The 11,260-nt window shown below is 44.2% G+C and overlaps 2 protein-coding genes across 5 annotated transcripts; one reads left to right on the top strand and one right to left on the bottom strand.

Annotated features, from left to right (window-relative positions):
* Window positions 1-3,611: 3,611 nt before the first annotated feature.
* On the top strand, window positions 3,612-7,907 carry LOC115540751 (somatostatin receptor 3). Its single transcript, XM_030352303.1, has 2 exons — window positions 3,612-4,533; window positions 6,183-7,907. Exons 1-2 carry the CDS (start codon window positions 3,730-3,732, stop codon window positions 6,957-6,959), a joined length of 1,581 nt encoding a protein of 526 aa, XP_030208163.1. The 5' UTR covers window positions 3,612-3,729; the 3' UTR covers window positions 6,960-7,907.
* Window positions 7,908-8,038: 131 nt separating this feature from the next.
* LOC115540752 (protein CutA homolog) lies at window positions 8,039-11,176 on the bottom strand. 4 transcript variants are annotated; one of them, XM_030352304.1, is made up of 7 exons: window positions 11,101-11,176; window positions 10,801-10,891; window positions 10,192-10,340; window positions 9,655-9,714; window positions 9,211-9,256; window positions 8,681-8,730; window positions 8,039-8,367 (listed from the first exon to the last, which is right to left on the bottom strand). In XM_030352304.1, the coding sequence occupies exons 2-7, from the start codon at window positions 10,864-10,866 to the stop codon at window positions 8,268-8,270; spliced, it is 471 nt and encodes a 156-aa protein (XP_030208164.1). In that variant the 5' UTR covers window positions 10,867-10,891; window positions 11,101-11,176; the 3' UTR covers window positions 8,039-8,267. The 4 variants fall into 4 exon arrangements, with proteins under 4 accessions (XP_030208164.1, XP_030208165.1, XP_030208166.1 ...); XM_030352305.1 differs by having other exon boundaries at window positions 8,193-8,367; window positions 10,192-10,360; window positions 11,101-11,165; XM_030352306.1 differs by lacking the exon at window positions 10,801-10,891 and having other exon boundaries at window positions 8,193-8,367; window positions 10,192-10,360; window positions 11,101-11,175.
* Between the last annotated feature and the right edge of the window lie 84 nt (window positions 11,177-11,260).

Genomic DNA, 11,260 nt, shown 5'->3' on the forward strand with positions numbered 1-11,260 from the left:
GCTGATGGAGTGTGGCGGGAGATTGGCGCTTGCTGGTCAGGTGTGTGTGTGTGTGTGGGGGGGGGGGGGGAATCTGTCCGGTATCTCAGTGAAAAAATAGGGCAGGATGCACACACATTAACACACACTATCATGTTCACACACACACACACACACACACACTCATTGACAAACTTTCATGCTCACAAACCCACACACACAATCATGCTAACACACACACACACACACAGAATCATAATCACAAACACACCCATAATCATGCCGACAGACACACGTACACACAATCAAGCTCACTAACACAGACACTCACACACAATCATGCTCACACATGCACACACCCCCCCCACACACACACGTACACACACAATCATGCTAACACAGACACACACACATTCATAATTACAAGCACACCAACAATCATGCCGACATACACACACATACACCCAATCATGCTCTCACATACACACACACACACACACACACACACACACACACACACACACACACACACACACACACATACACGTACACACACAATCAAGCTAACACAGGCACAAACAATCCTAATCACAAACACACTCATAATCATAACGACACACACACACACAATTATGCTAACACAGACACACACACACATTCATAATCACAAGTAAACCAACAATCATGCCGACATACACACACATACACCCAATCATGCTCTCACACACACACACACACACACACACACACACACACACACACACACACACACACACACACACACACACACACACACACACACACACACACACACACACACACACACACACACACACACACACACACACACACACACACACACACACACAGGTCATAGGGAAGTTTTGGAAGACTCCTGAATGGCCCATCCATTTGTGATGTGAGTATTAACTGCATTATCCTCGGCCCAGCTCCTGCTACCACAGAGAACACAGAGCCCCCCTCCCTACCAACAGGTAGTATCACAGATGGTATAGAGATAAGTTAATGTGGGATCTGTAGGGTGGCCATAATGTGGGCACATTATGGCCACCCTACAGATCCCACATTAACTTATCTCTTAGCTGGTAAATCACTTGCTGGTTGGCGTGTTTCACACCCCAAGCACATGTATTTACTTGCACTTGTAAGGAATATTTAGAGGCACATATTTCTTAGTTCAAATATTTGTTCTATATGTCGACAACCTTCATTGGTACAGAGTGTCGGGTCACTAACATGGGTCTCCCAGTTCCTCCAATCTGTAGTAAATACGTAAAAAACACTAATATTTTTATCTCTGATAATTCTTGGGACACTGGACACCCAGCTTGAACCAAGGACATTCCCAAAAAAACAGGTTGTCACACACACACATACACTCATACACATGCATGCACATGCACACATACACACACACACACACACACACACACACACACACACACACACACACACACACACACACACACACACACACACACACACACACACACACACACACACACACACACACACACACACACACACACACAAACACACACACAAACATACTAGAGTGCATCCAAAACACTTGAAGCCTGACAGTCTGTTTCCAGGCATTATTCCCAGAACAACAGCAAATTACAGATCATCACCTCCAGTGTTTTCGAGATGTTAACCAGAGTGCAGTGTTGTTCCACTCTAGCCCCTCCACAGCCCTCCAGAGTCTCTGTTTATTATATACACAGTTGGGATTACTGCGGTGCCCTGCCGTTTGGACCTAATTGCTTGTTCTTTTGTTTGTTTTCGCTCCGCTGAGACGTCGCCACTCCAACCACTTCTACCCAGATGTTTCATTAGTGTTCACTATCACTCTCTTTTGTTCAGAATACATTGGATCTCAATTGCTTCCGGAGAAGTTTTTGCAAGCAAACCTATGATTGCTTTTTTCAAACAGATTTTCTTTGTATCGTCAGCATAGAAATAGACCTTGCTGTTTAACATACTTTAATAATCCTGTGAAGTCGGAAATGCGGTTACAGCAGCTAATTACAGAAAATATACATAACTAGTGCAAGTCAATGCATGAGGACACTCCAGCAGGCGTACACACTTCTGCTTAAGCTGCTACGCCTCAGAAATGAGACAATCAGTTAGATGGAGAGGCTGCAGGAGCAACCAACCAAGAGGCTATCGGTGTCGGAGTTGAAACAATATGAATAATATCTATCCTGCTTTATATCACGTATATTCCTTTCCATGTTTCATTATTATCTGTATAGTTATCTTTTTTTATAGAAGTACACTTTAATAATGTAAATTGGATCATTGGATACATAATGAATCTGATGTTTTCATATTTGTTTGTCAAATTATAATTTATGTTTTTTTGCTCCAAGATGTCTTGGTTAATGATCCGTGGCAGACAAAGGCATATTCGATTACTTTTTCCTTATTTCTCCCGGTTTTCTTCCTTCCTTCATCCCCCCCCTTGCTGTGTCTACTCAGACCCACGTACCCAAGATTAAGTGGTGGCGTCTTGGTGTATCTCTAATTCATCTTCAAGGCGGCTTAATGACGGACCAGGCTGTTGAGAGCACGCTCTGTGTTCTAACTATAGGTCAACACGCTCACTCCTAATAAAGCGGCCATTTTGTTCCTACACTATTAGTGGCTTGGTAAATAACTCATGTACTTGCACTCATACGGTTGAATACCTTTCATCTTTCCCCCTTACGTTTCCTTCATTTGAGAGTGCTTGGTTGTTTACCACAACCAAGTCTTTCTCATTAAGGAATAATTGCTGTGCTGTAAAGCATACATTTTTCTCCCTTTCACTACGGCATATCTTTCACAAGGGACTCTTGTTTAGAGCTCAGATCGGGCCAAGAAAAATCAAGCCCGACCCAGCCCGAGCCCGTATACGTTCTGTCCGAACCCGGCCCGGCCTGGCCCGACACATTAATTGTAATTATGAGCCCGAGCCCGATTACAACCCAACATTTTTTTTAATACATGTGTAACTTTGTACACATTTTTTACTTAGGCCTAGTCTGCTAAATATATATGTAAGGGATAATGTATTGAACGCCGGTCATTATCGCGAAAATAAGGCATATTTTCGATAATGACCGGCGACGTCCTATACATTATCCCGCTTATTACACGGCTACTTGCCAAAACGAAAAAATAACTTCACCTGGTGCGTCTTTTTACAATTTATTTGTTACCAACATTCTTAGTGTTGATCAGCAGAGAAATAGTCTGCCAAAAAACGTTGATGTCGCTTAGCAACCGAAGACGCTGGGGTTGACAAGTTACCGGACTACTTACGGAGTGCTGCCAAAGACGCCATTAGAGGCACAAAGTTCTTTGTTTTCCTTGACAGCGGTCAACTCATGATTATACTTAGCAACGGTGAATTATCAAATATAATTCACTGCCTTGGGCTTGGGCAGAAATCTAATCTCTACTCTTGATAAAACCATGTGTTTGATTCCCCTTCCCTGGGAACCCAAAACTACCAGTAGCATGTGACCTGTAGAGTGTAATTTGAGTCTATATTTACAATTTATCCTATGTTTTGAAAATGTTGTGCATTTAAATTGAGATGGAGGCAAGGATCAACGTAATTCATAGCTTTTTATCTCAAATAAGTTGTTTTTCCTTTAAATCCAACGTATGTGTACCTAATGGCAGGTCTGATGGTGAGGCTCTCCTAGGTGTTCCACTCCGTCCTCCATCCCCCCTATGGAGCTCATCCAGGCCGGCCCGGCCTCCTCCCTCTCCCCCCAACAGGCCACAGCTGGCTGCTGGGGGGCTGGATCCATGGCGTCCCTCTCTCCATCCCTCCTCCCCCCCTCCGCAGCACCGCCTCGGCCGGACGGCTCCGCCCTGCCCAACACCACCTGCTGGAACTGGACCCAGCCGGGCTTGGAGGACAGCGAGACGTCCCCCGACCCGCCCGGGTTCCTCCCCACCGTGGCGGCCATCATCATCCCCGTCATCTATGCGGCGGTGTGCGCCGTGGGCCTGGTGGGCAACACGCTGGTCATCTACGTGGTGCTGCGCTACACGCGCTCCGAGTCGGTCACCAACATCTACATCCTCAACCTGGCCATCGCCGACGAGCTCTTCATGCTGGGGCTGCCCTTCCTGGCGGCCCAGAACGCCCTGCTCTCCTGGCCCTTTGGCAAGCTGGTGTGCCGCGTGGTGATGACGGTGGACGCCATCAACCAGTTTACCAGCATCTTCTGCCTGACGGTGATGTCCATCGACCGCTACCTGGCTGTGGTGCACCCCATCCGCTCGGCGGGCTGGCGCAGGCCACGGGTGGCCCGCACGGTGAACGGCACTGTGTGGGCCATGTCCTTCGTGGTGGTGCTGCCCGTGGTGGCCTTCGCAGACGTGCTGGAGGACGACGGCAACTGCAGCATCGTATGGCCGGAGCCAGCCGAGGTGTGGAAGGCCTCGTTCATCGTCTACACGTCCACCGTGGGGTTCCTCTGCCCCCTGCTGGTCATATGCCTGTGCTACCTGCTCATCGTCATCAAGGTAACGACGTTGTTTTTTTGTAGCAGAGGCTTTTTCATCTCGAAACGACTTCCAGGTTATGGTTTGAGATGTCATAAATGCTGCTGTAGGTCTACATCTAAGATTGTTAAAGAGAGAGTATACTTCTCCACCATTAAGAAGTGATTGAAAACTATGTTGGATACCCTGAACCAATCACAAAGTCTAAAGTTGAAATGGTCTCATATACGGGCTGGCACCATGGTGACCTCAAATGAAATGAAGTATTCTCACAGCGTATTTCACTCACTGAGAGCTGACAGATGGCAATGCCTTTTCAAACAAATTACTCTTAAATGATAGCTCTACAGCATCTTTAAGGAGCAGGTGTGGGGTTAGGGCATCTAGCACTACCAGTGCTTCAGAATTGAGATCAGAGAACCCTTCGTGCCCATGTGTTTCTTGCTTTGTGCACTCAAGGGAAGAGATGAGAGAGACAGCTGTTATGTTCTTTACATTTTTCTCCCCTGTCCATTTTGTTCTGTGTATTAGCTACCTTGTCTTCTATGTGTAAGAATACACATTTCCTGGATTTAAAAACAAACAATATCATTAACACTATTTCTAAACTCCTTAATCTCCATATTTTTGAGCGGCATGTCACATGAATGTTTTACTATAAAATATAAGGCAAGGCAACTTTATTTATATAGCACTTTTCATACACAAGGCAGATTCAAAGTGCTTCACATATAAACATTGTCATACAATAAAATAAAATAATAGATAAATAAAAGAGAACATATGCAAAGCAATGAGTAAAATAGATCAGCATTTTTGAAAGTGCAATGTATCTAAGATCAGATCAACAGTCTCTCTGGTACCCACATCGGGACTCCAACCTGACCTAAAGGAATTTGGTACCCACGTTAGGACTCCAACCCGACCTAAAGGAACTTGGTCCTTTCCAACCCGGATTCTAGTCAATTTCTATTCTAGGACTCTAACCCAGATTCTAGGATTCTAACCCAGAAACACGTCGGGACTCTAATCCAAAGGCCTTATTCTGAGACTCCAACCCAGACAGATGTTGGGACTCTAACCCAGACAGAACTTGGGTCTCAAACCCTTATCCTTTTTCTCTGGTATCAGATCATGTATCTTTCGGGTAAAATAGAAAATAAAGGAAAAGTTAAAAAGGCATTTTAGTAATAAAATATAAAATAAAGGCAAAGTTAAAAAAGCTTTTTAGAAAGTTCAATGTATTTAAGATTTAGCAGAAAGCTAAAGCAAACATAAAAGTCTTCAGTCTTGTTTTAAAGGTGGTCAGAGTTGGGGCAAGTCTTAAATCCTCAGGGAGTTTATTTTGTTGCATAGTAACTAAATCCTGCTTTCCCATGTTTCGTGTTTACTCTGGAGATAATTAACAAATTGATCTCAGAAGATCTTAGTGGTCTAGAAGGCTTATGTAGTGGAAGCATATCAGTTAAATATTTTGGGCCTATAGACCATGCAGAGGCTGGAAGTGGTTTTCCCTGCTTTCTAATGTTGACTCCCCAAGACTAATAATGTGTAGGCCTGACAGCCCCTACAAACTCCGTAATGCGATAAAAACATCTGGTAAATGACATGGTAAAACAGTAATGCATTTGACCGAACTAATCTCAGATGCATGTCTCTTTCTAAAAAAGGTGCGGAGCTCCGGTAAGCGGGTACGCATCACTTCCTCCCGTCGCAGGAAGTCGGAGCGTAAGATCACACGCATGGTGGTGGTGGTGGTGGCAGTGTTCGTGCTGTGCTGGCTGCCCTTCTACATCCTCAACATCGTCAACCTGCTGGTGGTCTTGCCGGGGGATTTTCGGGGTCTCTATTTCTTCGTGGTGGTGCTGTCCTACGCCAACAGCTGCGCCAACCCGATCCTGTACGGCTTCCTGTCCGACAACTTCAAGCGGGGCTTCCGCAAGGCGCTGTGCCGTAGCTCACGTCGGGTCGAGAACCAGGGGGAGAGGGTGGCGGCGGGGGACGTGGAGCTACGGCGCCCCACGGGGGAGTGGGGTGGCATTGCGCTGCCCCAGCCAAATGGAAACCAAGTGGGGACCGAGGTGGTGTATGGCTGCCCTGAGGAGGAGAAAGAGGAGGAGGAGAAGGAGAAGGAGGAGAAGATCAGGGAGGAGGAGGAGGATGATGATGATGATGATGATGATGGTGGTGCAGGGCCGAGTGGGGCGTGCACGGCTGTAAGGAAGAGTAAGGAGGGTGCAGGAGTGGGGAAATCTAGATCAGAGGGTTCCCTTGAGGTCCAGTGTGACCCCACGTCGGCCCCTAGACAGACGCTTAGACAAAGGGAAGGGCTGGCCCTGGGGCCCACGGGGGCAGGGTGCACTCTGGGTAATAAAGGTCAGATCAACAGCTCAACTCTGCAGGACACCGTGAACCAGAGTGCAATGCTGGAGGTCAGCTATCTGTGATGAAATAATCCATAATCAATGACATGTTTTAGACCTGCTCACTGAGAGGTGAACGTGTTCTAAGTACTCTGGGACCGCAAGACTTACAGCATATCTGCTGCTGATCGTTTGGGATTGGGATGACACTTGGGGTTGCGTCGCCTAAAATGCACGTGGGGTTGAATGCAGACTTATTGCCTACAGCAGTGGGAAAACAGTGAAACAGGGGTACTTTGAAGGATTGCAGATGGTTCCAGGAAATGTCTGAAAGACATTTTTTTAAGAAGGGATGGGAAAAGCCTCATTATTTGTTTCCTACTGATTGTACGTTTTATACTGATCAAAGGAGTACATGGCTGAAAAATATCTTTGAGGGGGTTCATTATTAAAAAAAATTGCTTGCAGAACCACTGGCCTAAGAAAACAGATAATTGTATAGGTTTGAATGGTCTCGCACAGACCCCGAATAGACAAACAAACTGCTGATTGAGTCGTAAATGTAAGAAGTTGGGTAAAAAGGTTAGGAAGCACTAGAGTAGAATAGTGATCTTCCAGGGTGGGATTAGTTATGTTTGAATGTAAATTGTACAATGGAAAACCAGAAACTACAGGGACCTAGTGGGTCCAGAGTATTGACTTCGGTCTTGGAAGGCAGATGGAAAATATCCTGTAGTTAACATCTGAAAATATCGATACCTAATTCATGTTTAATTATATTGTTCTAAAGCTGCAAATATGATTATTGTTTGCTAGGCAGGTTAGTTAGACACATTTCTATATTTATTTTAAGTTAAGAAAGTTTTTATTTTGATTGTGTCTTCTCAGGTTAAAAAAAAGGTGAAACCACAATGATTGTCACTCGCACAAACTTAAGCTAATTCAGTCTTATACCTATAGAATTCTATAATCGTATTTTTTTATTGTTTGGGTCAATATGTCAGTGTGGTAAACTATTTTGTATGGAGACATAACTGTTCCAGTACAAGGCCAAACTGGCTATGTCTGTTTGCTGTTCTGTAGGCCTTGTGAAGTGATGCTCAGCAGGGTAAACAGATATCACATATCCACCCTTGCTGTTGTAAAATTATCCGTCTTACACGTAATGAAAAAACCAGCGGGCATTTTTATTGTGCAAATAAATCTTATCAACCAATGTTGCCCCCTACAGTTCAAAAGGAAACATGGAGGTAACGGAAATGAAGAAAATTACATGTGATCCACATTCCCAATCCAACGTCTGAAAACAGTCAGCGGTCGATGTTTGTTGTGATGTCATTTCCGGGGTTCCTTCATTTATCAGTCCATGGTTTCCATGGGAACTCATTCACATCATTCCGGCACAACTTCCTGGATCCACTTCAGGTAGGGTGGGTTGCCCTGCTCTATTGGTAGGCTGATCACTTCCGCCACTTCATAGGGGTGGTTCGCTCTGGAACACACACACACACACACACACAATTATACAAACACACCCAACCAAACACACACACACACACACAGTCTAGAGTCTAGTCCCGCTGGCAAACTAGTTCAACACTGGCAGGGTTAGGAGGTTTTAGTTCCACTCCTAATAATGCATGCACTAGACTTTTAAAAGTAAGACAAAATTTACGCAAACGGGCATCAACCAGGTAGTTGCTACACACTGGTAGGGAGATGCGATATCCCCCACTGCGTAAAAGGCTTTCCGATTCTTGAAAAGTAAAAGATTTATATTAATGTATACAGGGAATAGAACTTACCGCACGTATTCGGTGAGATCAGGCACCTTGGAACTTCTTGTTTTTATCATCTAAAACACACATCAGCAATGGGTGAAGGTCCATAAACGTACTTTTTAAAGGACACATAGGATATATTCTGGACCAAAAGAGACCTTCATTTGAAATGTTGAGTACATCAACAACCTTAATATACGAAGTTGAAGGTCCCATATTATACCAAAAGGTGTGAGTGTGATTAGGCGTTACAAGCTCCTCGGAAAATCGGCCTCTTCTGACATCACAAGTGGGCGTGTCCAGCTAGAGATAGTTTTTCAAAACGGCTTGTAATGGCTAATCACATTCACACCTGGTGGTATAATTTGGGACCTTTATCCATAATAATTTATTATATGGAATCAAGACACCCTCTTTGGTCCAGCGGGCTATATTTCCAACATATTTACAAAAGAATAAAATGGAAATACAGAACCCCTAATTTGAAGTACAGAGTACTACAAGTTGTGGTAGAGCTAGCACTGAAACTAGGAGTACAACTACTTCCCACTAACCAGGAGCACCTCGCTGTCCTCCTGTATCTTGCCCTGCCACTCGTACCTGTGGGAGAGAGGCAAGTATAGACACAATGGTAATTGTACATAATAACAGTTCCAACCCATTGCAAACTGCCCTCCTTCCCTTAGTACTTTCTGTATATCAATTACCTTGATCAGCCTTGATGATTCTCAATATATTAACACAATTTAGAAAGTATTCATTCACACAATGCACAAATAAAAGGTTCACACCATTACATTTGTAGTTCTTTGGGTGAATTGTGGAGAATCCAAGGGACGACAAAACAACCCAAAACTCTACATAATTAGCATATAGGGACAAAAGCATAAAACTTCAAGTCAGTCAAATCAATCACAAAAGCCACAGTGGAATTCAGAGAGTAACCGACCGAACCTATCTCGCTCTTGGATCCAGGGAAACGAATGCTTCACACTTACACAGATGTGATGGCCGGGATGATGTTGACACAGGCAGCTAGTTTCTTCTCCACGATGCCCCTGTTTGTAGGACAGAGGCACAGAATGACACTAGCAAATACACTCAACGCTTATGTTCAGAAGGTAAACAGCAAATACTAAAGTGTTAATGCAAACCTTGAAGAGGATTTCAGGCAATAAAAAAAATGATATATTTGGGGTTTATTATAGTAACGAGTAGAGTAATATGAGTATAAGATGATGTTGTTTTTATCACAAAAATCATTTTCCGCTCACTGAAATATAAATATATAATATTAAGATATAAGGATAACAACTATGCCTTCTCTGCACCATTTCTTTCTAAGCAGCTAGGTTGTTCAGCAGCACCATTACATTTTTACAGCTATTCCAATTCTCTTGGATCTGCTATAGGTATTATTCTATTCATACATCATCATCACAAGTGAATGTTGTTTGAAGAATCTCAAAACTAAAACTAAAGACCATCTATAACTCTGGAGAACCAAAGAGCTTCTCAGGCGTCCCGGGCTTCACCTGGCCAGGTCCTTGGCCACCTTGTCGTTGGGGCAGGTGACGAATGCTGCGGAGTGCATGCCAGCCATGTACGTCTCGGATGCCATGGAAATCGCTCTCAGGCCCACTGTCCGCAGGACCTGGTACATCAACACGCCCAGTGGTACTGTCTGGCGGCGACGGAGAGACACTGTAATGTTATTTATAGCTGTTAGTTATAGCGCTACATATGTATGGCCTGGTGGAGTCATTTCCAACCAGGGGTAAGGCCTGCCCGGACCCTTGGTTGGGGTTGTGGACATGGTCAAGGGGGTATTACCAAAAAAAACATTTGATGACGTCTGTAAAATAGCTTGAATGAGTTAAATATAAATATAGATATTTTAGAAATAGAAAAGTACACCTCGTTCTTCCACTTTGTACGTTCAGGCCACTATGATTTTAATTGGGAAAATTTGTTGTTGATGAAACATACTGAGGGTGTACGGGCGATGAAAAACACACACACACACACACACACACACACACACACACACACACACACACACACACACACACACACACACACATCAGATTGTCACAAATGGTTTGGAAGACAAAGGACTATGGACAATAAGCACATGCACTGACCAAGCAGAGAGTTCTCAGAGATACGCCCACCGAGGTTCCTCTTAGGCCGGGGAGACCAGAGCGCATCGCCCGGACGAAGCAGACCTACAGACTATCGACACCTCAGTCAGTCCTACTGTACACTTCATAGGGCAGGCCTACTTAAATGCATAACGTTCAGACGCTTCCTCACTGTTTTCAAATGTTGTTAATAAAAGTTTGTACTTTAGCCAAAATATTCTGCAGACTTTTGAAACTAATATAAGTCGATAACTTAACAGCAGGTAACATAAATAATCTCAATGTGTGTGTGGAATGTACCTTTGTGAGCCAGGCAGGACCGTCGTTTTACAGAATGATGTCAACATGCACAATTGCCGTAAAGGACAGAAGCAGCTGTTTCAAGCTGTCGTGAAACGTTAGACCAGCCATAGCGTCATAAACCGTCATAAAACATAAAATACCTCTATGTGACCGAATA

This window comes from Gadus morhua, chromosome 3 (genome assembly GCF_902167405.1).
Source record: "Gadus morhua chromosome 3, gadMor3.0, whole genome shotgun sequence".
Taxonomy (NCBI): domain Eukaryota; kingdom Metazoa; phylum Chordata; class Actinopteri; order Gadiformes; family Gadidae; genus Gadus; species Gadus morhua.

Bases quoted from the DNA above. Each gene is read 5' to 3' on its own strand.
- LOC115540752 (XM_030352304.1), bottom strand. From the start codon at position 10,866: ATGCGCTCTGGTCTCCCCGGCCTAAGAGGAACCTCGGTGGGCGTATCT. The intron at 10,341-10,800 runs GTCAGTGCATGT...CGTCGCCGCCAG, and splicing joins CTCTGAGAACTCTCTGCTTG to ACAGTACCACTGGGCGTGTT. The intron at 9,257-9,654 runs GTAAGTGTGAAG...TCTCTCCCACAG, and splicing joins ATCCCGGCCATCACATCTGT to GTACGAGTGGCAGGGCAAGA.
- LOC115540751 (XM_030352303.1), top strand. From the start codon at position 3,730: ATGGAGCTCATCCAGGCCGGCCCGGCCTCCTCCCTCTCCCCCCAACAG. The intron at 4,534-6,182 runs GTAACGACGTTG...TTTCTAAAAAAG, and splicing joins ACCTGCTCATCGTCATCAAG to GTGCGGAGCTCCGGTAAGCG.